At 51.7% G+C, this 22,642-nt stretch overlaps 1 protein-coding gene across 2 annotated transcripts in view; it reads right to left on the reverse strand.

Annotated features, from left to right (window-relative positions):
- The window catches only part of zswim8 (zinc finger, SWIM-type containing 8), a 41,169-nt gene extending 26,014 nt beyond the window's left edge, over window positions 1-15,155 (reverse strand). The window contains exons 1-4 of one of the 2 annotated variants that reach the window (XM_064317439.1): window positions 12,895-15,155; window positions 4,881-5,034; window positions 3,996-4,090; window positions 1,421-1,593 (exon numbers count right to left, since the gene is read on the reverse strand). In XM_064317439.1, the coding sequence (XP_064173509.1) occupies window positions 1,421-1,593; window positions 3,996-4,090; window positions 4,881-5,034; window positions 12,895-13,072 (600 nt within the window). In that variant the 5' untranslated portion in view covers window positions 13,073-15,155. The remainder of the gene's footprint in view (window positions 1-1,420; window positions 1,594-3,995; window positions 4,091-4,880; window positions 5,035-12,894) is intronic. The other variant, XM_064317437.1, reaches the window with a different exon arrangement.
- Between the last annotated feature and the right edge of the window lie 7,487 nt (window positions 15,156-22,642).

Consider the following 22,642-nt stretch of genomic DNA (forward strand, 5'->3'; position numbering starts at 1 on the left):
TTGGCTAGGCACTAAAAGGCTGTTGGCTAGGTGTTGGAAGGCTGTTGGCTAGGTGCTGGAAGGCTGTTTGGCTAGGTGCTGGAAGGCTGTTTGGCTAGGTGCTGGAAGGCTGTTTGGCTAGCTGCTGGAAGGCTGTTGGCTAGGTGCTGGAAGGCTGTTTGGCTAGGTGCTGGAAGGCTGTTGGCTATCTACTGTTTGGCTGTGTGGCTGACTGCTGAAAGGCTGTTTGGCTGGCAGCAGGAAGGCTATTGGCTATCTACTGTTTGGCTGTTGGCAAGGCTGTTTGGTTAGCTGCTGGAAGGCTGTTGGCTAGCCGCTGGAAGGCTTTTTGGCTAGGTGCTGGAAGGCTTTTTGGCTAGGTGCTGGAAGGCTTTTTGGCTAGGTGCTGGAAGGCCTTTTGGCTAGGTGCTGGAAGGCTTTTTGGCTAGGTGCTGGAAGGCTTTTTGGCTAGGTGCTGGAAGGCTTTTTGGCTAGGTGCTGGAAGGCTTTTTGGCTAGGTGCTGGAAGGCTGTTTGGCTAGGTGCTGGAAGGCTGTTTGGCTAGGTGCTGGAAGGCTTTTTGGCTAGGTGCTGGAAGGCTGTTTGGCTAGGTGCTGGAAGGCTGTTTGGCTAGGTGCTGGAAGGCTGTTGGCTTGCCGTTGGCCGGCTGCAGTTCTGCCACAGGCAAGGCTGTTGGCTGGAGGCAGGTAGGTCGTTAAAATCAGCCCAGAACAGCCTGCTGTGGAACTGAGCTGGGCCCTAACTGGGGCTATCAGTCCTGCGCAGTTACCTCTCCACCCTCTTACCCCACCAAACACTACAGCTCAGAGAGCACTGATATACACACACGCATGCATGCACACACACGCACACACACACGCATGCACACACGCACATGCGCACACACACACAGACACACACATGCGCACACGCACGCATGCGTGCACACACACACACACACACACACACACACACACACACACACAGTTCTCATGTGTCATCTCGCATGTCCTTTTTCAAAAATAGTCATGGAAATAAAATAAGGCCCGAAGAAAAAAATTGTCTATCCTCTGGTGAAGAATGCGAACTCCGCCAAGAGCAGAACATGATCCAACCCAAGTCGAGCACAAACGACAGCGAGCTGAAAATCGGTCACCCCTTTTCCAAATGCAAATAACCCCGCTTCCAAATGCAAATAACCCCGTTTCCAAATGCGAATAACCCCATTTCCAAATACAAATCACACCATTGCCAAATGCAAATCACCCCGAGTTTCAAATGCAATAAATCAGCCTGTTCTCAAATGCAAAAATCTCCCTGTTCATAAAGGCAACTATTAACTCCAACATGGAGGGGGAGGCCCATGGAAAAGGACTCTGATTGGTCAGGGCTGACCCAGGCGGGACGGCCCGGCGGTCGGGAGGCTCCGGAGGCGCACTCACGTTGTGGATTCGGAAGAGGCAGAGCGCCACCACGTGGGCACACCACTTGGCCCCCGCCCCGCAGGTGCAGCTGCAGGAAGTGATGCGGCAGCGGTCGAACATGACGGCCACGTTGTACGCGCCCTTGGACTGCCCGGCCTGGGGGGACACCACGGTGGCGCTGAGGTGGAATCCTGGGAAAATAAATCAAACACAGAGCAATCAAACGACGAAGAATCTGTGGGGGGGGGAGGAGGCAAAGGGAAAATAAATCAAACACAGAGCAATCAAACGACGAGGAATCTGTGGGGGAGGAGGAGGCAAAGGGAAAATAAATCAAACTCTGAGCTATCAAACACAGAGCAAATACACACTGAGAACTCTGACAAAGAGCAATCAAACAACGATGAATCCAACACAGAAACCGAAAGAGCAATCAAACACAGAGAGCAGGAAGTAGGCTGGACACACACAGAACAAAGACACCCCGCAGACATTATAAATCTGACCCAGAAGTATCACACAGCGCTAGTAAGTAGCACCTAATTAGCGAGCAAGACAAGCAGCAGTAAGTAACAAATTAACACAGAAATACGCCCAGTGGATACGGTGAATCAAACCCAGAGCAGATTCACATCTGAGACATGTTAAGTCGAACACAGAAAAGAGTTACGGAGCAACAGTAGTCAAAGACAGAGCAAATTCAAACTGAGAGCACAACGAAACCAAAAACATACGAAGAAGCGGCTAAACGTGAGAATTCACGGGGTGGAAAGTATTCTCATTTACATTACGACCAAGGTGCTCACTGAAATTACTCAATAAACTGGACTCGGTAAAAATCAGGATAAACGAAAGGCAGCCTTTCACGGTGAGAGTGAAATATTAATTTCACAGATATCTGGGGAGAAGAGAAGGCGTTACTTTATTAGCTAATTAACTGGCTGAAGATGAATTGTTGTGCTGCTTTCCACACCTCCTTGTCACGGGAGGAAAAAAGGAAGACTGCTGGCGTCCAAAGGAAGAAAGAACCATTCGGCAGTAATAAACACCGGAATGACTGCCCACAGGTACTGCCTCAGTGAAACGTCCAGGTGAACACACAGACTGCACGCAAACGAACGTTAGCCGCCGGCGTCGCCAGCGCTAGCATCCGCCAGCACACGGGTACTAGCGCAGGGAACGAAGCGTCTCCATGGAAACCCCTGGTGGACGGACAGCGCCGCTTGCGGCTTAGCGTCGGCCTGCTCCGCTCGCCGACGGGACTGCGGGGGGGGGGGGGGACATTAAGAGCCCGATAATCCCGCCAAGGTTCTGGGACGCTTCCGCTAATCCACCATAAACCACAGCTGCCCTGCTCCCGTTAAAGGAACAGGCACCAGAGAGGTGCATTAAGGATGCAGACCTCTCAAATAAACATAAAGGAAAGCATACTGGTACAGTACATACTAGAATTGCTAGCTTTCTTCTTTTCTTTATCCTGTTTCTGCGCTTCTCCATTCCCTAAATGAGATCTCCGGGGAAAGGCGAGGCCCCTGGGGGGGTGTGGGGACGTCTCACAGGGAGGGGATGTGCAGTTAATCACGTGTGGGGTTGCTCCGGGACGGAGGGCTGGGACAGGATGCCCAAACTCCAGGAAAAACCAGTTCCAACCACAGCTCCATCCCGGTTGCAGCTACTTCCCCATTAGAAGGAGACAGAGAAGGGGGGAGGAACACACTCCACCAGGGCTGGCCATTCGCTGAACAGAGACACTGAGCTGCTCACTCCCTCTCAACCATCCGCACAAACACTCTTACGTTTGGGGCAGGCTGCTCAAAGTCACCCACACTTTCAGCAGAAGTAATCTGAAGAAACAGACCATCTTTTCTCAGAATTCAGAATGGCCGAGTCAAACTGTGTGTCTGTGACATCCCTGTGGCCCGGGCGGGGGGGCGGGGGGGGGTGGTTTAGAATGGATTACTTCACACGGGAGGATGGATTACTTCCTTTCTCAATCACGTGGCACAAAAACATTTCTCACTAAGCAGAGAGAGAGAGAGGGGGAGGGAAAAAAAAGAAAAGAAAAATCAATCCGTTAAGTGAGAGTTGGTAAGAACTCGGGGCTGCGTGGCGAGCTAGCGACCGGCAGGAGCCAGCGCCAAAGCAACACACCCCGTCTTTCAGGACAAGAGCCTTTATTGTTCATTTTTAATCCCCGTTAAACAACGGCGACAAGTGCCTCAGTTTTCTGGCAGCATATAAGCTCTTGCTCCCCCCACCCCCCTTGGCAGCCAGTGAAAAATAAAGCACACACACACACACTCGCGCACGCAGAACGAATGAGGAAATGGGAGTCCTCCATCATCTCTACTGTACAAACATCCCCCCCAGCCAATAAGCAGCAGCTGGGGTTGGGGGGGGGGGGGGCCGAGCAGCCGAACAGACGAAGACCAGATCTTGACGCGCTCCCAAAAATGGTGCGGGGTCAGACAGGGTCTGCCGCGGGAGGCTGCACGGTTGGACGGGACGGGACGGACGGCGGGCGTGAGCTCGCGGCAGGGCGGGTTTGGGAGGGGGGTGGGGGGGGGGGGCAGGGGAGGCGGGGGGTGCTTACCGATCTGCAGCGGGTCTTTTACGGCACGCATCCTGTACAGCTGCTCTCCGCGCTGGAACTCGTCAGGGCTCCCATTGGCCAGACAGGAGTACAGCCTGGAAGGGGGAGGGGGGGGGGGGGAAGCACCCGTACACATCAGCGCCTCTCCTCCACCGGGACGTCTTGTCTTCTGACTCGCACCCAAAACCCAAAGCTCTCTCTGGCCTTTAGCTGTGGCGTGTGTGTGTGTGCCTGAGTGCGTGCTTTTCTGTGCTTGTGAGTGTGTGCGTGTGTGTGTGTGTGTGTGCGTGTGTGCGTGTGTGACTGAGCGTGTGCACTAGTGTTCTTGTGAGTGTGGTTACCTGTGCCTGTGTGAGTTTCTGAGTGTGTGTGTGTGTGTGTTTGTATGTGCATCTGAGCATGTGCTTTTCTGTGCTTGTGAGTGTGTGTATCTGTGCTTGTGTGTGTTTCTGTGCATGTGTGTGTCTGTGTGTGAGCGCCTGAGTGTGTGTTTCAGTGCTCGTGAGTTTTTCTGTGGGTATACGTGTGTGTGACTGAGTGCCTCTAAGTGCGTGCGTTTCACTGTGCGCGTGTGTGTCTGTGTGTGTGTGTGTGTGTGTGTGTGTGTGTGTGTGCCTCTAAGTGCGTGCGTTTCACTGTGTGGGTGTGAGGCTCATTCGCTATGTTTCCATTACTGGCTGTGCGCTTAATCTGCGTTTATGGAACAGCCCCACTCCGTCTTCCCCTGCAGTTACCACACAAAGAGCCTCAGCGGTCACATGACCTGTCAGAGAGCGCCACGCAGCCAGACGGACACATTTACACCACGGGCCCGGGACACCGGGGCTGGGCTTCGACCCTAAACCCCCCCCCGGTTAAGCCCCACGCGCCGCAGCGTGACCTCACCGGATGTCCTCCTCGTTTTCGGGGAAGCTCCAGTAGGCGATGCGGAGCTGCAGCTGCTCCGGGACAGGGGGGTACACCTTCTCCACCACCTCGAACGGGATGTGGAACGCCACCTGCTTGGCGGACAGCTCCACCAGCGGGATCACCTGGCCATCTGGGAGTCGCGCACGGGAGAGAGAGAGAGAAAGGGAGGGAGGGAAAGAAAGAGAGGGAGGGAGGGAGTGAGAGCGAGTGAGTCACAGCTCAGTCCCACAGCAGGGGTAAGCATACGACCCCCCAAAAAACTGGCCAACTGTAATGAACAAGGTGTCGTCCGCCTTCAACATCAATGCACAGAATACCTGTGGAAGTGCGGTGGAGGAAGCTCACCTTTCTGCAATTATACAAATACAGGAGGGAGACTGCATCCCCCATGCAAGAAAACACACACACACACGCTCACACACACACATACACACACACGCAGTCACACGCACACACACGCACAGTCACACGCACACACAGATACACACGCACACACACAGACACACACACGCTCACACACACACATACACGCACACACAGACACACAGACACAGACACACACACACACATCTTACTTGTCAGAAAAGATTCCCATTAGAGGCCGCTTACTCTTAACGGATGGGGGATTTTCTAACCACCATTACTGGCTGCGGGCCAGAGAGGCTGTGCTCATTTTCGGGAGCGCCAGACAGAAGAGAAAAAACGCAACGCTCTGCCACCTTAAGAGGTCAGAATCTTTAACTGAGTCCCCGCTGGTTCGCTTTGTTTTCCAAGGCAGAAAAAAACAGAAGCACATCTCAGTCTTTGCGTACACGCTGGAGTTTGTGTTGCGTAGGTGCTGGGAATCCAAATGTAAGAAGAAGGGAAACCCCACACTACTGCTCTACATTGCTCCCACTTACTGGACTATGTTACACCGTTTCAACCCTCAGGTACACCTGACTGGATGAAGACCTGAGGGTCGAAATGTAACCTAGTTAGCTTTCTCTTCCCCATACCCCAAGCAGTGCTAGCCTGAACTCAAACACACATCGCAACTGCACCCAGTTTCCCCCCAATACAGTGGGCGACCGTATGACTGCACAACCACCATGTGGGGGGAAGCTAAAGCATTATGGGTAAATGCTAGAAACTGAGGTATTAGTGGTAGAACTCCACTGGGGTGGGGGAATGAGAGAGAGCACAAGCTGGCTGGCTCCTCCCACCAGCAGCACAGACCAGGCAGGGACACAGACACAGAGACTCGCTGGGACCAGCAGCACAGACCAGGCAGAAACACAGACACAGAGGCTCGCTGGGACCAGCAGCACAGACCAGGCAGGGACACGGACTACAGCAGAACGTGCGCGGTCGCGGTTGTGGTTACGGTCGGTGGGGGGTGTGTGTGGGGGGGGGGTTCACAGGGAGGCTTCCCGGTAGCCACAACCGCATCTCTCCCTCCGAAACCAAACTACGGTTTCCCGTGCCAGCTACGGGCTGACACCGGGAAAACAAAACACGCGGTTTCCGCCAAAACCGTTGGCCCGGAACACGCACCGTTGACGGCCCCCTTAAGCGGGACAGGCAGGGCTGTCTCTGAGAGCCAAGTGGGTTATAAAAAGCCAGGACAGCGTGAAGTGTCGCTGCGGGTCAGCTGACTCCCATTGTCCACGCGGTCTTCGGCAAAAAGAGCGTTTCACCGGAGAGTAAAACTTCTCTCGTTTGAATCAGGCTAGCATCTGACCTCAGAGCGGGGGACAGCAGCCACAACAGGCCAGCCAGAGTTCAAACGGTTCGTTCCTTTGAGTCCGAGCCCCAAAAACAAACCGTCACGGCGGCGCTGTTTGTTTTAGCATGCGTCTGACTCACAAAGCCAAGGGGGTAAATTATAATAATGAACAATATAGTACGACAAAACATCCTAAAATAGCGTCTCATATTTCTAGTCCACGTCACTGTACTCCATCAACATTCTCCACAATGAAGCAGGCAAGCTACAGACACAGAATTCTGCCATCGGCTCACTGTTGCCCACTTACCGCAACCCAGGATGCGTTCGAGTGGAAGTAAGAGGGTGTAAAATTTAACGGCTCGAAGCTACGGCCAGCAGGACCTGGCCATGTACAGCAAGCCCCGATTCCACAGCAGGGCCAGAAGCAGGCCTGGCCTGGCCTGGCCTGGCTCGGCTCGGCTGGCTGGCTGGCCTGGCTCGGCTCGGCCTGGCACGGCCTGGCCTGGCCTGGCTCGGCTCGGCAGTCGGCCTGGCCTGGCTCGGCTCGGCCTGGCCTGGCCTGGCCTGGCTCAGCTCGGCTCGGCTCGGCTCGGCTCCCAGTGCTTTTCCATCACCTCCCCCCGCTCAGCTTTGATTGGCTGGCGGGCTAACACAGCGGCTCAAAACCACGGCTGCCATCAGCGTCGACGTTAAAGCAGAGGAGAGGAGGACTGAATTACTACAGAGACCTGTCTTGTTTCTGTGTTATGGAGGGGAAAGGGGGGGTGTGTGTGTGTGTGTGTGTGGGGGGGGGGGGGGTTCCACCCTTGGACTGCTGACAGATCCCCGGCAGTTATTTAAGCTGGACGGGGGCCAGCATTGGGAGCAAGCTCGCGTGTCGACGCGGAGCAAGAGCGACGTGCAGCGCTACAGGTCTCCCAGCAGCGCACTGACCCAGCGGCACCAGGGACCCAGCGACCCAGCAGCACCAGGGACCCAGCGACCCAGCAGCACCAGGGACCCAGCGACCCAGCAGCACCAGGGACCCAGCAACCCAGCAGCACCAGGGACCCAGCGACCCAGCAGCACCAGGGACCCAGCGGCCCAGTGGCCCAGCGACCCAGGGACCGAGCGGTCCAGCAACCCAGCAGCCAGCTGGGGGGGGGGGGAGAGTGACGAGTCACCGGCTCGGCCAAGGACTTTGGGGACTTTTCAAAAAATATTATGAAACTCCACAGCCTGGGGCGAGCTGTCCCGACCCAACATCTGGAGCTGATCGCCACAGTGAGCGCTCCGGGGGGGGCGGGGGGGGGGGAGTGGCCTCCAGACGGGACAGGGTGCGAATGCCAACCCGGCCGCCCCGGGACCGTGCCTTCAAAGGGGCGCATTGTGCCGGAAGGGCGGCGTGTCCAGAGCCCGGCAACCGGGCCGTCCTAAGTGGGCGCGGGTCAAAGACCGCCTGTGCCCCACCCATCTCCTAACATAGGGGGTCACAGGTCCAGAGCACTGCTAACAGAGCTAAACCAGCGTGTCAATGACAAAATACACAGCTGAACACTGCTAACAGAGCTAAACCAGCGTGTCAATGACAAAATACACAGCTGAACACTGCTAACACAGCTAAACTAGCGTGTCAATGACAAAATACACAGCTGAACACTGCTAACACAGCTAAACCAGCGTGTCAATGACAAAATACACAGCTGAACACTGCTAACACAGCTAAACCAGCGTGTCAATGACAAAATACACAGCTGAACACTGCTAACAGAGCTAAACTAGCGTGTCAATGACAAAATACACAGCTGAACACTGCTAACAGAGCTAAACTAGCGTGTCAATGACAAAATACACAGCTGAACACTGCTAACAGAGCTAAACTAGCGTGTCAATGACAAAATACACAGCTGAACACTGCTAACAGAGCTAAACTAGCATGTTAATGACAAAATACACAGCTGAACACAGCTAACAGAGCTAAACTAGCATGTAAATGACAAAATACACAGCTGAACACTGCTAACAGCGTTAAACCAGCATGTCAATGACAAAATACACAGCTGAACACTGCTAACAGAGCTAAACTAGCGTGTCAGTGACAAAATACACAGCTGAACACTGCTAACAGCGTTAAACCAGCGTGCAGACAAAACAGCGAACATGACAGAGACTTAGGTCAAGCACAGCTGAACACTGTAACAGAGCTAAACTAGCTGCAATACAAAATACACAGCTGACATGCTAACAGAGCTAAACTAGGTGTCAATGACAAATAACAGTGAGCCTGCTAACCAGGCTAAACCTGCTGTCAATGACAAATACACAGCTGAACACTGCTAACACAGCTAACTACTGTAGCAAAACAGGACTTATCAACGCTGACATACTAACACAGCTAAACCAGCGTGTCAATGACAAAATACACAGCTGAACACTGCTAACGCAGTTGCATCAGCTGCTTTGTCTGCACAGTTCTCCAGGCCTGCGGCTGGGGCTTACAGCTGCAACCAAAGGGTCTGCAGAGCCGAGGAGAAGAACCAGAGTTCCTGCACCATAAACCATTTCAGAGCAGAGGAACTTCAGGTTTCCAAGGGGCCGAACTGCTGAGCCAAAAGCTAACTATTTAAAAAAAAAAAACCCACAGCACTCCACAAGCAGCAAAGGGGTTTGGTTACAGGGGAGTCCTGGACTCTCCACCAGCTGCTCAGAAGCTCCTCCCCCCAATGTAAAACACTGTGCCACAAGTACATTCTTATGTAAGGATCTTTACTCCAACTGCTTAAATGAAAATAGAAACACACCGATGGGTCATAAAACTGGCAGTTCCTGAAACTGTGCATTATATGCTCTCCAGGATATTGCCGTCTAATAACCGAAAGAATTATAATAAAATAAGTAAGGTCACAGAATTCTATTAGTCTCACTTTTTACGAAGCCTCTGCCTTGACCCTTAATCTCCTGTTTTTTGGTTAATTCTCTGGAAATCAGTAGCCTATCACAATACCTAATGTGGATCCAGAGACTCAGTGCCGAACGGTGGGGTCTAACGAGGCCTCAGAGGGCCTCCCAGCAGCCACCGGAGCGCTCGGGGACCGCAGTGCGTGACCCAAACAAAACCCACAGAAAGGACCAATCGGGTCCCGGTTCTGCACAGCGGAGTCACACAGCGCCGTCCCGAAAAACACCTGCTCTCCGGTCCCCCACCTGTCCTCGCCGTGGTGACCAGCGGGGGGGGAAGGGGGGGGTTTGGCGAGTCATTAAGCTCCACTGAGTCAGGAGGCACAGGGGAGGGTAACCTAGTGACTGAACAAGGACACCCCCCCCCCCCCTCCTCCCCGTTGCCCAATAGGAGACAGCTGAGCCTTTGTAGGGCTGTGAAAAGGTGAGGGACTGCTTTTCACGCTGTGTGTGCAGAGCGGACGAGCCGTCCCAGACGGCTCCAGCGAACCAATGGCAATCAGGCAACCAGACAATGCTCCGCCCCCCCGACTCCGCCCAATAAGACACCCAAGGAGACCGCAGTCAAATCCGTTTCAGAAATATCACCATAGCATTCAGGCAAGGCAGTGGTTTCTTTTTTTTTTTACATATACATATTTTTAAATGAAAAGACCCTACTTTAAATTTGGATTCGGGGTATGGCAGTTCTTCCCCTTATGATCAGCAGCATTGTCTTAATTTTAAAAAGGCACGGAGGCACTGAACAGCAAGAGACAAAGTCCCTGTTACAGAACTGCCCCTCGTCCACCCCTACACCCTCGCCCCCCCCCCAAACTCAACCCAAAAGTCGCTGCGCACCCCTACCCCCTCCCCCCAACTCAACCCAAACACCGCTGTGCACACCCGCCCTGTTTGTCCCACAGCAGCTGCCGTAGGAAATCCCCCACCAGGCATCCTCAACCCTCCCTTATAGCCTCCCTCCCCCCACCACCGTCCTCCTGTGCAAAAGAATTGCTGCATTTTCTCAGCAGGTATTTACCTATCAACGTTAACCTTTCCTGTGCTTTCCGCCGGGCATTTCTTTTCCCTTCCTCACATCAAAACCAGCTGCAGAGAGTAGCCTAAATATCCTTCAACAATTTCAGAGAAAGCCTGGGTAGGGGGAATGGTAAATGGTGAATGGACTGCATTTATATGGCGCTTTTATCCAAAGCGCTTTACAATTGATGCCTCTCATTCGCCAGAGCAGTTAGGTGTTAGGTGTCCTGCTCAAGGACACTTCGACACGCCCAGGGCGGGGTTTGAACCGGCAACCTTCCGACTGCCAGACAATCAGGGAAGGGTCAGGTATAGTTTTAGCTTTGCCCTCTCCTGTTGAACAGGAAAGAGGCCAAACTGAGGCAGTTGCTAGACCTTACAATTAAGAGAAACTCCCAGGCAAACATTTCAATTAATCTTTTTTTTTTTTGGCATAAGGCCGCACTGCCCTTTGCGCAACGTTCTCCACCGGAGTGCCCAGTACCGCACGGTTCTCTCTCCACGTCAACAAATGCATTCTGGGAAACCAAAAGCTCCTGTAAAAGGCTGGAAAATCCAAACTGAAAATCCGTGTTCGAGGCCCCCCCAGGGCACAACACCACCACCATAGCCCCTTCAAACAGTTTCAAACCGGTTTCCTGGCTCTTACCGAACGCTTTCATCCGTTATTTAAGCAAATTACAGCTAACCGCTCAGGCTGCCGAATTAGGGACTTCTCAGCCCCTAAAGAACGTTTTTTTTTTGTGGCATCACTTTGCCCCAAAGCCCTTCCTGTTCGAACTGGATACAACACAAAGGGCACAAAGACCAGGCAATGGAAAAAAAATAAATAAATAAATAAAATTTAGTCTGAGTTCAGTAAAACAACTGAAGTGAGCAAAAGCAACAAAAAAAGGGACTCGGCTACAACTTCTAAAAGCAAGAAACAGGAAAACCGATCAAAGCAACAAGGCTTTGATCAAAAACAGGATCTGAAATTATTTTTTTAAATGCACTACATGTTGACAAAACTGTGGCTCCCAAAGAAGGAAGGGAACAGGTTCACTTGAGAAAGCAGGCCTACGTTACTGCTTGCTTCCAGTGGGATTAACAGCTCTGCACAAATGACTGGGACACACGCAGTAGAGTCCTGACGTTACTCAGCCTCAATACAACCTACAGAAACTCAAAAACTGATCCATTCCAGCATATCCAGTTCAGGACCGGGGGGAGAACGCACCCAGAGTGGGTCAGAGGTGATGGTTCCGGAGGCAGGCCTTCGACAGAGGTTCCGGGCACGGCCACCGGGGAGGAGACCCAGGGGCAGGGGCACAACTAGGACATGCTGGGGGGGGATTACATCCACAGGCTGGCCTGGGATCGCCTAGGGATCCACCGGGACGAGTTGGGTCAAAATCGCTGGGGAAAAGGACGTCTGGGCTGCCCTGCCACCACGACCCTGATCTGGACTAAGTGATTAGAAAATGGATGGATGGATGGATGGACACTATGCCCTCTCAGGAGCAAGGGTATGGAGCTGCTCACTGATGTCCCTCATTCCTCATACCACACTCAGGGGGGGTATCTCATGGCATATTGGCCTATTCGCCCATCTTTAAATCTCCTGGATGGGACACCCCTGTGACTGTGCCCACCACAGCAGATGATCCCCAAAACCCCAAAGATCACTGAACCTGTGCAGAATCAGCACAGTGTCAGGAATCAAAAACAGGGCCACTGATCTGAATTTGTTTCACACTTTAAAAAAAAAAAAAAAAAAAAAGTCAGACAGCCTATACCTGTTGAGGGATGGACTAAACTTACTTTCCAACCAAACGTATAAGGCCTGTTAAGACACAGAAATTGCTAATGGCTGTCAATGGAGCTTTTTTTTAAAAAAAAAGTACTGTCAACAAAGCAAATCATTCTGTTCTTAGGAGTGAGGGGGACAAGTTAAATGGAAATGGAAAGGGCTGGGTTGAGTCAACCGTTTTTGGACAGTGTTGCTTCGAGACAGCTCGTGATGTTATCTTAGTCAGGGGGAGAATTACAGACTGTACTGAACAGAAGTCACAACAAAGATAATTCAAAATTGTCAGTTGAAAGCACACAGTGAGATGAGTAAAGTTGTTTGTGGTCGAGGAAATATCAACGTGTGGCAAGATGACAAACTCAACGTGGGCTGCAGTCCACTTTTTTGTTTGCTTTCACAAGACTACAGTACCATTTTTAGCGTCTGAGGTAGACAAAGCGCAACTTCTACAAAACAATGGCTAGTGCCTTACTCATATTGAGCAGTATGCACATGTACAGTAATTGCAAAAATGCATTGAAAGTGTTTACCTTTTATTTTGACTGTTGGCGAATTGGGCCCCGCAGACTGCTTTCTCCATCCCCTCCAGTTTTGACAGAGACTCTCCGCTTCTGATATGAACGAGCACAGCGAGTCTTCCTCGAACCGGTCCGAGTCTTCGAACGAGAACCTTTCTCCGTCTTCCCACTCGGCGAACATTAGTTCCATCACATCCGCTAGTGGTATTCCCTCTGGACACTCACGACCGCCTATGTCCCAAAACGCAGGGGGACAAGGGCTGCACCCAACTGACCGGAGGAAGCGGTAGCGCACAGTCACAGTAAGGTTTTTCTGAAGTTGGGGGAGGGGTGTCCGCAACACAACCAAAACACTGACAAGTCACCGCAGCCTTGCCACTATATCTAGCAACACGATCCTTCCGATGGCTACTACTTTGTGTTTTCCTACTTGGAAATAGCTTTGCCGGGTATTAAAAAAACAACCCAATGCTTGTAGCTCACATTTTCACGTTGTTTACGAGCTGCTGGTTTGTTTGTTTCGGGAGATTCCAAACTTTGCCAGTTAAATCTTATTTAGATTACTTTGATGGATGTAAACCTAAACAAAATTCCGCAATTATTGTGCGTACTAAACCTGAAAGCACAACCAACAGCTGTGGGGGGATTTTAAATATGATAAAACATAAACGTGTCGTAAAGACCACTACCCTATATAACCTGACATTTTACATTTCTGGACAAAAGAAAATTATGAGTCCCTTTACTCGACGTGGACTTCAGCTTGGATGTGCCGCGGACTTGGGAAAAAAGAATAAAAAGTAACTTCCTAACGTTATCTCTTTAAACTCCCTTGCAAGTCAGGGTGATATTGCTATCTTAGAATCTGTATCCAATCCTTGTGCAATATGATCCAAGCCCGCTGACGTTACGAGCTAGCAAAGAGTTCTCCCTTCTTTTCGGATCTTGTGTTTTTTTCGCTGTCGCTGCAACTCGACCCCCACTTATTTTGCATTCATCGTGGTTGTTGTTGGGAACACTCGGAACAGTCCTTCTTTATTGATAAACGGTGGGTTTTCCCCCCCAAACTGGCATCAACTGAACTGGAAAAGAGGCCTCTACATTACATGTAACTAGTTAGCTGCGAGTCGTAGACGATTGCTTGCTAAACTAACTTAAGATAGCTAGTAGCGATAAAGTTGAGACAAAGTGATGTTTTCCCATTGCGAATCCCCCTCCCCTCCTCGGCCGATCAGCTGTGCACTCAGACTCCCAGTGGACTCTTCGTGTGAGGGAGGGGGGCAAATAAGACACGGTGTTCCAGAGACACTTAGCTGGCTAGCTAGCCGGAGATCCAATCCTTTGAGAACACACAGCCCTTACTTTTCCCTTTTAGGTTCGCTTTTCCCTTCAACCGGCGCGATTAGTGATCAAAACACAACACAGATTCCCACTCCTGCAATCAACCTCAAAATGTAGCTCGTTAGCTAAAGCTAGCTAACTGGCGAGCTAGCTAGATTCCTGCCTGTTCAGTTCTCGACTGTCATTGTCAACGTTCCTCAGTGTTGCACTTCAAAATAACGTCTAAAACGTATAGTTATAGCTAGCGCTGCATTACATGCTCCGATAACCTCGGATAGGAATCCTTTAGTGCTAATCCTAGTCTCGGTGCCACAGCAAGATAGTTGCTCCGAAAAGGATTGGTGTTGTTTATATTGACATCTTGGCACAATTGCACATTATCTCTAGAAATTAGCAGACCGAATTAAATTATCGACGGTAATTTTATCGATGATTAGTTTTGCTCCAAATTTACCCCTTTTCTGTTCACTCACTCGTATTTCTCTCTCTCTCTTCCTTTGTAGCTAGGTAGCTAGCTGGCTGGCTGGCTATTTTTTAAAGCTTGTCTTTCGCTCGCTCGATCACCCGACCCGGTTCCCGTTCTGTCTTCGTTCCGGATGCAGTAAGAAGCCCTGTTTCTTTCCCCGATGGTCATCGGTGTTCCTACCGTCCCTATGCAACGCTTTTGGGCCGCCTGTTCGGCCGGGATCCCCCAATTTCTCCCGTCTCTCCCCCCACTCTTTCTCCGGTCGGAAAGATGGCTCTCTTGGACTCAGTAACAGGCTTCAGCCGACCCTCCTCCATCAGCTGATCCCAACTTCCGCCTTACAGTCACTCGAGTCTCCAGCTTCCCGTGAGCGAAAGAGCTGCTATTTTTAATTCTTCCAGCTCAACGAAGTTAGTTGCCCATACATGGTCGCCATGGAACAATTACTTTATATCCAGGTATTGTGGAAGGAAACTGTACAATAATGTTGAAGACGGTTTCTATTTTTTTTTGTTGCTTTAAAAATACCAGATAACCTTTGACCCGTAGTACCCCCTTCAGTGTTGCTATGATGTAAAATAATACCGGCACGCAAAAGGCGACGACTTCTTCGAGACAGCAAAAGCGGAGCGGTTTGGATTAATTTGCTTCAAGCTATGTTCATAATGGTAGTCTGAAGATTCATATTTTTATGCTCACATTGCTCACATTGAACTCAGACATAAAATACTCACATTTTTCACAATATTATTTTTAATGTTTGTTTTTCCACATATCAATTATGTAACAACTCCTACAAAAATACCTGTAGGAATTCTCACTATGTGCAGGTTTCCTCCAGGATATTTTCGTTAGGAAGCATATTTAGTTAAACATCTGCAGCTGAACACTATCACATTATGTAAATTAAGTAATGCAAAAATCTGAAGAATTGACATTTAATTGACATGTAGTTGCAAAAGCACGTCATATCCTGCGGATTTGAAAATAGGCTATTTTGACAAGCACATTCAAAGAACTCTCAAATGTACTGTAAGAGTAAGAGTAAGGTTCTTGAATAGCTTTGAAGCTTTGTGTGTTGCCCTAGTAACATGTGATGTAAATAAGCCTTGTTTGCATGGAGCTTCTTTGTGTATGTATTTTTCCCCATAGTGGGTTATTTGAACTTTGGCAGTTGATCAGATTATAGAGCACACTGCCTCTTATGAGTCAGATACATTAATACTCCGCAAATTCCTGGTTCTGTATACAGTCAAATTAAGACTAGATCATCTGGTTGGAATGTGGATTAGGTCGGCTGTCAATCCAGTACCTGCTCAGGACAGGGGCACACATTGCATTTGGTTTTTAGTGAATGGTTAAATTGTGTGGTGCAATACAGGCTCGAACACAACCAAATTTACTGAGGAAATAAAAATTTACAGTGTGGACCTGCTCAGATTGTGCCCTAAATGTACTAATAAACATATATATCAGGGTACTAAGACACATGATTCTACTTGTCAAGTTCTTGATTGAAGACCATGATTAATTAGTTCGTTGGTTAGTTAGTTGAATCAGGTGTCATAGTGCCAGGCTAAAAACTCACACCCACAATGGCCCTCTTTGGTTAAGAATGGATACCACTGATGTACATATACAAGACTAATTTTAGCGGGGGAATGACTAGCAAACCTCAGAACGATAAATGAGAATTGAAAATTCATCCATCCTGAGATGACGAGACCTACTTCCTGCCCTTTTCCAGGATGACTGTTGTTACGCCCCTCCAGCAAGGCACGCTGCTTTATTGATCCTGCATTGCTGCCCTCGTGCGTTCATGGCTCGCGTAGAAATTCAATTTTCCTACGGGCTATCGTCCCCAAAACAAACACGCAATACTCTGTCAGTGTTGATTTGAAAATTCTCAAATCAGCACTGCCATCAAAGAACAATATGGACTGTGGACATATATATATATATATACGGTATATATCCTGTCAGTCAAATCAATCAACTGTTAAAAGTGTTTTTGTTTGTTTAGCTTTTTTTTTATTTTATTTTTTAGTTTATATCAATGACTGCAGAACTGATATTTTTACAAGGGGGGGAAGTGGAGATTTTATCTGCTTAAGTTGAGTTCCTGAAGGGCAGAACACGCCCTGGGCAGACTGAACAGAGGACGTGCTGTGTGCAAATGCAGGGCTGAGAAAGCGATGCGAGCTGAAGAATTCCCTGGGAGGCGTAGGGAAGGGGAATTTGGGACAAGAAAGGCCACATGAATCCGTTAAAAAAAAACTGTCTGTTTTGGAAGCATTTCTCTTTTTCAGGGGGTATTCAAAAGTGGAAGCTGAAACTCATTAGGTACTTTTCAGTTACAGTATTCTAGCCTTCTCTCTCTCTCTCTCTCTCTCTCTCCCTCCCTCTATCTCTCTCCCTCTCTCTCTCCGTCCCTCGCTCTATCTCTCTCTCCCTCTCTCTCTCTCTCTCTCTCTCCCTCCCTCTCGACCATCTGCTTGTACGTCCGGGGGCTCCTCAATGCGAGCGAGGACACAGATCCAAGACGCAGCAGTTGGCAGCAGTCTAAATATACACCCAGAATGAATGAAGCATTTGAAAGGCCTGTTCACATATTCAGCGTAGAAGCCAAGGAAGTTCGGAGCAAAGGCGTCTGGAATCTCCACTTGTTGGTCCTTCTTTTTTTTTTGCGTTCCTGGAGGATGAAAGGCCACTGGCCATTGTTCACGGCTAGCCTTATGTGCTGATGCGCATCGATGTAAAACAAACAGCCACTTTCAACCGCTCTAACCCAAACAAGCGCAAGCGGTCGCCAACCGAGGTGTCCATCCGGAGAGCCAGCTGGCGGCTTTGACCCGCTGACAAGACAACTCAAACGCGCCAAATAGCTCTTCATGCTCTCGCCGAGCTTACTTAAACCACCGAGGCAACTTTGCCGTGAAGGTGAGGACACCGCAGTTCGATTGAGGTGATCTCCATTTCATTTCCTTTGCTTAAAGTGTAAACGCTGTTAAAGCTACCGTGTCTGTTCTGTCTGTACATGCTTACTGGGTGACCTGCTTTGGCACTGTACCATGACTTTATTACAAAAACATCCAAGTATCTCTTCCTTGAAGCAGAGGCTTTCTTGTTACCTTATAGTGGTAAGGGCTTCCGTGACATCATAAAGTAGGGTTTTTATAAGTACTTTTTTATTCTTTGCACCGGTTTTGTTTGATATGTTTGTGCTATCCTTTACAAAAACATATAAAAGCATACTTTTCTGACCTAAATCCCAGGTAGTTTTCACCACAGCAAAACAGCAACACTCCACATAGGTCACCTTTATTTGTCACCTTTCACACCTGGAAATATTCAAGCTGTTTACATCAGAGCAGAAGAGCAAGAGCAACGGTAAACACTACAGCTTTTACAGACAGCTTGTGGCAGAGCATGCAGTGGTCTTGGGTAGCACAGAGCTGTTAGCGATTGGCTGACAGTGCCTCTATGACGGGCCACATGGAAGTTACCTAGGGGATGGCTTTTGACCTGACAGGAAATTGGGTCCGCGAGTGTAGAGGTGGCATTTTCAGAGTGAGTGAGGATGATGGGGGGGGGGGTGTTAATCTACTGAATCCTCTGAGTTGCTGGCTAACTGTAGTAGTGCTAGCTGCTTGAAAATTCAGCATGTACTCAGGTCTTAGTAGGAGCCACACAATTTTGGATCACATCTAGATCATTACTGACATACTGTGTTTGTCCTGCCTGGAGACCCGGTCCCAAGATTTGTACGAGTTTCTCACACGGTTGTCCACCAGCACAGACACCTGTCTCCAGGGTGACTGAGGCCGAAGGTATGGCCCCCGTGGTCAGGTGACCCCGCCCCCTACGGCGTGAGGATTAGTGTCCGAGGAGAGGCGGATATTACAGGAGGCCTGCGAGCTCCCTGGAGAGGCTGCTACTGCTCACGTTACTACTCACTCGCCGGAAATATTCGCCTCGCTCCAGATCGGATCATCTCCTTCTCAGGCCTCGTCCCTGGAGCTGCCAGTGCCCGGAGTGGCTCCGCAGTCCCGGTGACATCACCACAGACAGACGCAGGCACGGGCGGACAGGGGGTTTCCACAGAACGCTGCACACTTCACCGCATTAGCATCATAAAAGAGCAGGCACTTCAAACAGAGACCAGCGAGCATAATTAGCTAGGCTAACACCTCAGGCTCCGTTTTTTTTTTTTTTTTTGCATTGCTTGCGTACGCAAAGCGGATTAGCTCCTGCATAGACAGTTACGCTAAACACTGGACAGTAACTGGGCGCCCTCACGTAAAGAAGGGAAAGATCACAGCGGAGCAAGAGCAGGTGTAAACAGCATTAACGGGAGTAACACACAAACACTCTCTCTCACCGGCGGGGGCTATCGCAGGGACTGGCGTCAGGGCCAGAGTGTTATCAGCTGCTGCCTGAGAGGAACATCTTTCACAATCTCGGAATAATGTCTCCACACCTGTTTCCGTCAGTGTTGACATCGTGGACATGTCTGAGAGCAGATAAGGGAATTTGGGATTCCCCTTCACAGCACAGCAGGGGACAGTTTCCCCCCCGCACATGCAGAATGACCCCCCCCCCTCACCCCCCCCAGCACTTTTTTTCAACGCAGCACATCCTTACTGTCCAAGGTTAATACTGCACATTACAAGCGAACACAACAGGTAGTTCTTATTCAAGTAGTTAATTCCAGAATACATCACCTGCAAAAAACAGACCTCTCCCCTCAAAGTCATTTCACCGTGATTAAAAAAAAAAAAAAAACTTAATTGTAGCGAGCTTGGAAATAAGAGATTCAACCAGTCACCCGTTTCCTGTACAATCAGATACACTTAACCACTTAACAAACAAGGAAAACTGCAATTTAAATGTAATGTTTATGTGACATGATGTGTATGTTGGAGATGTTTATTCTGTTGTCTTTTTAGTATGGAAAGACTTCTATGGGATTGAACATAAAGCGGTAATCCCACACATGTATACGGTTTGAATGAACAGTGATGAACACAGACAAACCCCAAACCCACCTCCGTAAAAAATAAATAAAACAGAAAAAAAAACAAGGTTACATTTTTAGTAAACATAAACCCCCAAGGGAGTCAGACCTCCTTGACTTCTGTCCTTGCTTCCATGCTCCAAAACAGATATACTCTTATGGATCGTGACACTGCTGAGAGAAAAAGAAACTCAGTCCGAGCCTCTGGCTTTTGGACGGCGCACCAGGAAGGGAAGCGGCTTCTGAGACAGTGACTGAGGAGCGGGGGCTGCTCCAGGTGTTTCCAGTTGACCGTGAAAGGCCAGGAGATCGATGCCATGCCCCTGGGGGGTACATGTCCCCCCCCCCCCCCCGCGTGACACCGTGGGCCAATCGGGCTTAACCCACTCCATCTGCCTCGTCTGAGACACGGCATCGCGGGGGCTGGAATTACCGCCAACCCGGCCAGGCCACGAAAGCGCGACGCCGCCAGGGTGCGGCTGACAGGGCGAAAGCGGCTCGCTTTCGTACGCGCCGCCCTCGTGTCCAGGCCGGGCGCATTGTGGGGCAACCGAGCCGCCTAACCGAGCCCCGCTCGCCTTACAGCCCCGGGGGGGGGGGGTCCTGTTACAGAAGAGGCCCCACGGCGCTACAGCTGCCGCCGCACTTCCTGTTCGGGCTCCGGGCCCAACCCCCCCCGGCACAAAGAGAAGTGAAGTCATCCTCCGGGCCCCGCCCTGTTCGCGGCACGCCGCCGACGGCCGCCACGCCCCTCTCAGACGACGGAGGGGGGGCGGAGAGAGGAACCGCCGCGGGGGCCCTGGGCCCCGGGCCTCGACAGCTCGAGGTTCCCGCCAACTGAGATGGCCGCCCGCGATAAGGCCGGCTCGTGCGGCGGGAGACCGGTCGACGGAAGGCTCGCCCCCGTTCGGAGAAAGGACACGGAGGTCCCAGCCTCCGGTTTCGTGTTCTCGAGACGGACGTGCGTCGGGAGAGCTCGAACCCGCGACCGGGTTTTTCAGGCGTTCGCGCGCTACTCCCGGGCTAGCGTCAGTGTGGTTTTTTTTTTTGGTTTTGTTTTGTTTTGTTTTTTTTGTTCCCGCCTCAAAAAAAAAGCAGCGTCCGCCAGTCGGGGCCTTCGAGGAAGAAACGGTAATCCGAGCTCGCTCGGGGAGAGCTGAGCCGAGCGCAGTCTGGAGCTGAGCCGAGCGCAGTCTGGAGCTGAGCCGAGCGCAGTCTGGAGCGGTGCGGACAGAGGAGAGCTGAGCCGAGCGCAGTCTGGAGCGGTGCGGACAGAGGAGAGCTGAGCCGAGCGCAGTCTGGAGCGGTGTGGACAGAGGAGAGCTGAGCCGAGCGCAGTCTGGAGCGGTGCGGACAGGGGAGAGCTGAGCCGAGCGCAGTCTGGAGCGGTGCGGACAGAGGAGAGCTGAGCCGAGCGCAGTCTGGAGCAGTGTGGACAGAGGAGAGCAGAGCCGAGCGCAGTCTGGAGCGGTGCGGACAGAGGAGAGCTGAGCCGAGCGCAGTCTGGAGCGGTGTGGACAGAGGAGAGCTGAGCCGAGCGCAGTCTGGAGCGGTGCGGACAGGGGAGAGCTGAGCCGAGCGCAGTCTGGAGCGGTGCGGACAGAGGAGAGCTGAGCCGAGCGCAGTCTGGAGCGGTGTGGACAGAGGAGAGCTGAGCCGAGCGCAGTCTGGAGCGGTGTGGACAGAGGAGAGCTGAGCCGAGCGCAGTCTGGAGCGGTGTGGACAGAGGAGAGCTGAGCCGAGCGCAGTCTGGAGTGGTGTGGACAGAGGAGAACTGAGCCGAGCGCAGTCTGGAGCGGTGTGGACAGAGGAGAGCTGAGCCGAGCGCAGTCTGGAGTGGTGTGGACAGAGGAGAGCTGAGCTGAGCGCAGCCTGGAGCGGTGTGGACAGAGGAGAGCAGAGCCGAGCGCAGTCTGGAGCGGTGCGGACAGAGGAGAGCTGACGCGAGCGCAGTCTGGAGTGGTGTGGACAGAGGAGAGCAGAGCTGAGCGCAGTCTGGAGTGGTGCGGACAGAGGAGAGCTGAGCCGAGCGCAGTCTGGAGCGGTGCGGACAGAGGAGAGCTGACGCGAGCGCAGTCTGGAGTGGTGTGGACAGAGGAGAGCTGAGCTGAGCGCAGCCTGGAGCGGTGTGGACAGAGGAGAGCAGAGCTGAGCGCAGTCTGGAGCGGTGTGGACAGAGGAGAGCTGAGCCGAGCGCAGTCTGGAGCGGTGTGGACAGAGGAGAGCAGAGCTGAGCGCAGCCTGGAGCGGTGTGGACAGAGGAAGCAGAGCTGAGCGCAGTCTGGAGCGGTGCGGACAGAGGAGAGCAGAGCTGAGCGCAGTCTGGAGCGGTGTGGACAGAGGAGAGCAGAGCTGAGCGCAGTCTGGAGCGGTGTGGACAGAGGAGAGCAGAGCTGAGCGCAGTCTGGAGCGGTGCGGACAGAGGAGAGCAGAGCCGAGCGCAGTCTGGAGCGGTGTGGACAGAGGAGAGCTGAGCCGAGCGCAGTCTGGAGCGGTGCGGACAGAGGAGAGCTGAGCCGAGCGCAGTCTGGAGCGGTGCGGACAGAGGAGAGCTGAGCCGAGCGCAGTCTGGAGCGGTGTGGACAGAGGAGAGCTGAGCCGAGCGCAGTCTGGAGCGGTGTGGACAGAGGAGAGCTGAGCCGAGCGCAGTCTGGAGCGGTGTGGACAGAGGAGAGCTGAGCCGAGCGCAGTGGTGTGGACAGAGGAGAGCTGAGCTGAGCGCAGTCTGGAGTGGTGTGGACAGAGGAGAGCTGAGCCGAGCGCAGTCTGGAGCGGTGTGGACAGAGGAGAGCTGAGCCGAGCGCAGTCTGGAGTGGTGTGGACAGAGGAGAGCTGAGCCGAGCGCAGTCTGGAGCGGTGCGGACAGAGGAGAGCTGAGCCGAGCGCAGTCTGGAGCGGTGTGGACAGAGGAGAGCTGAGCCGAGCGCAGTCTGGAG

This window comes from Anguilla rostrata, chromosome 18, assembly GCF_018555375.3.
Source record: "Anguilla rostrata isolate EN2019 chromosome 18, ASM1855537v3, whole genome shotgun sequence".
Taxonomy (NCBI): Eukaryota; Metazoa; Chordata; class Actinopteri; order Anguilliformes; family Anguillidae; genus Anguilla; species Anguilla rostrata.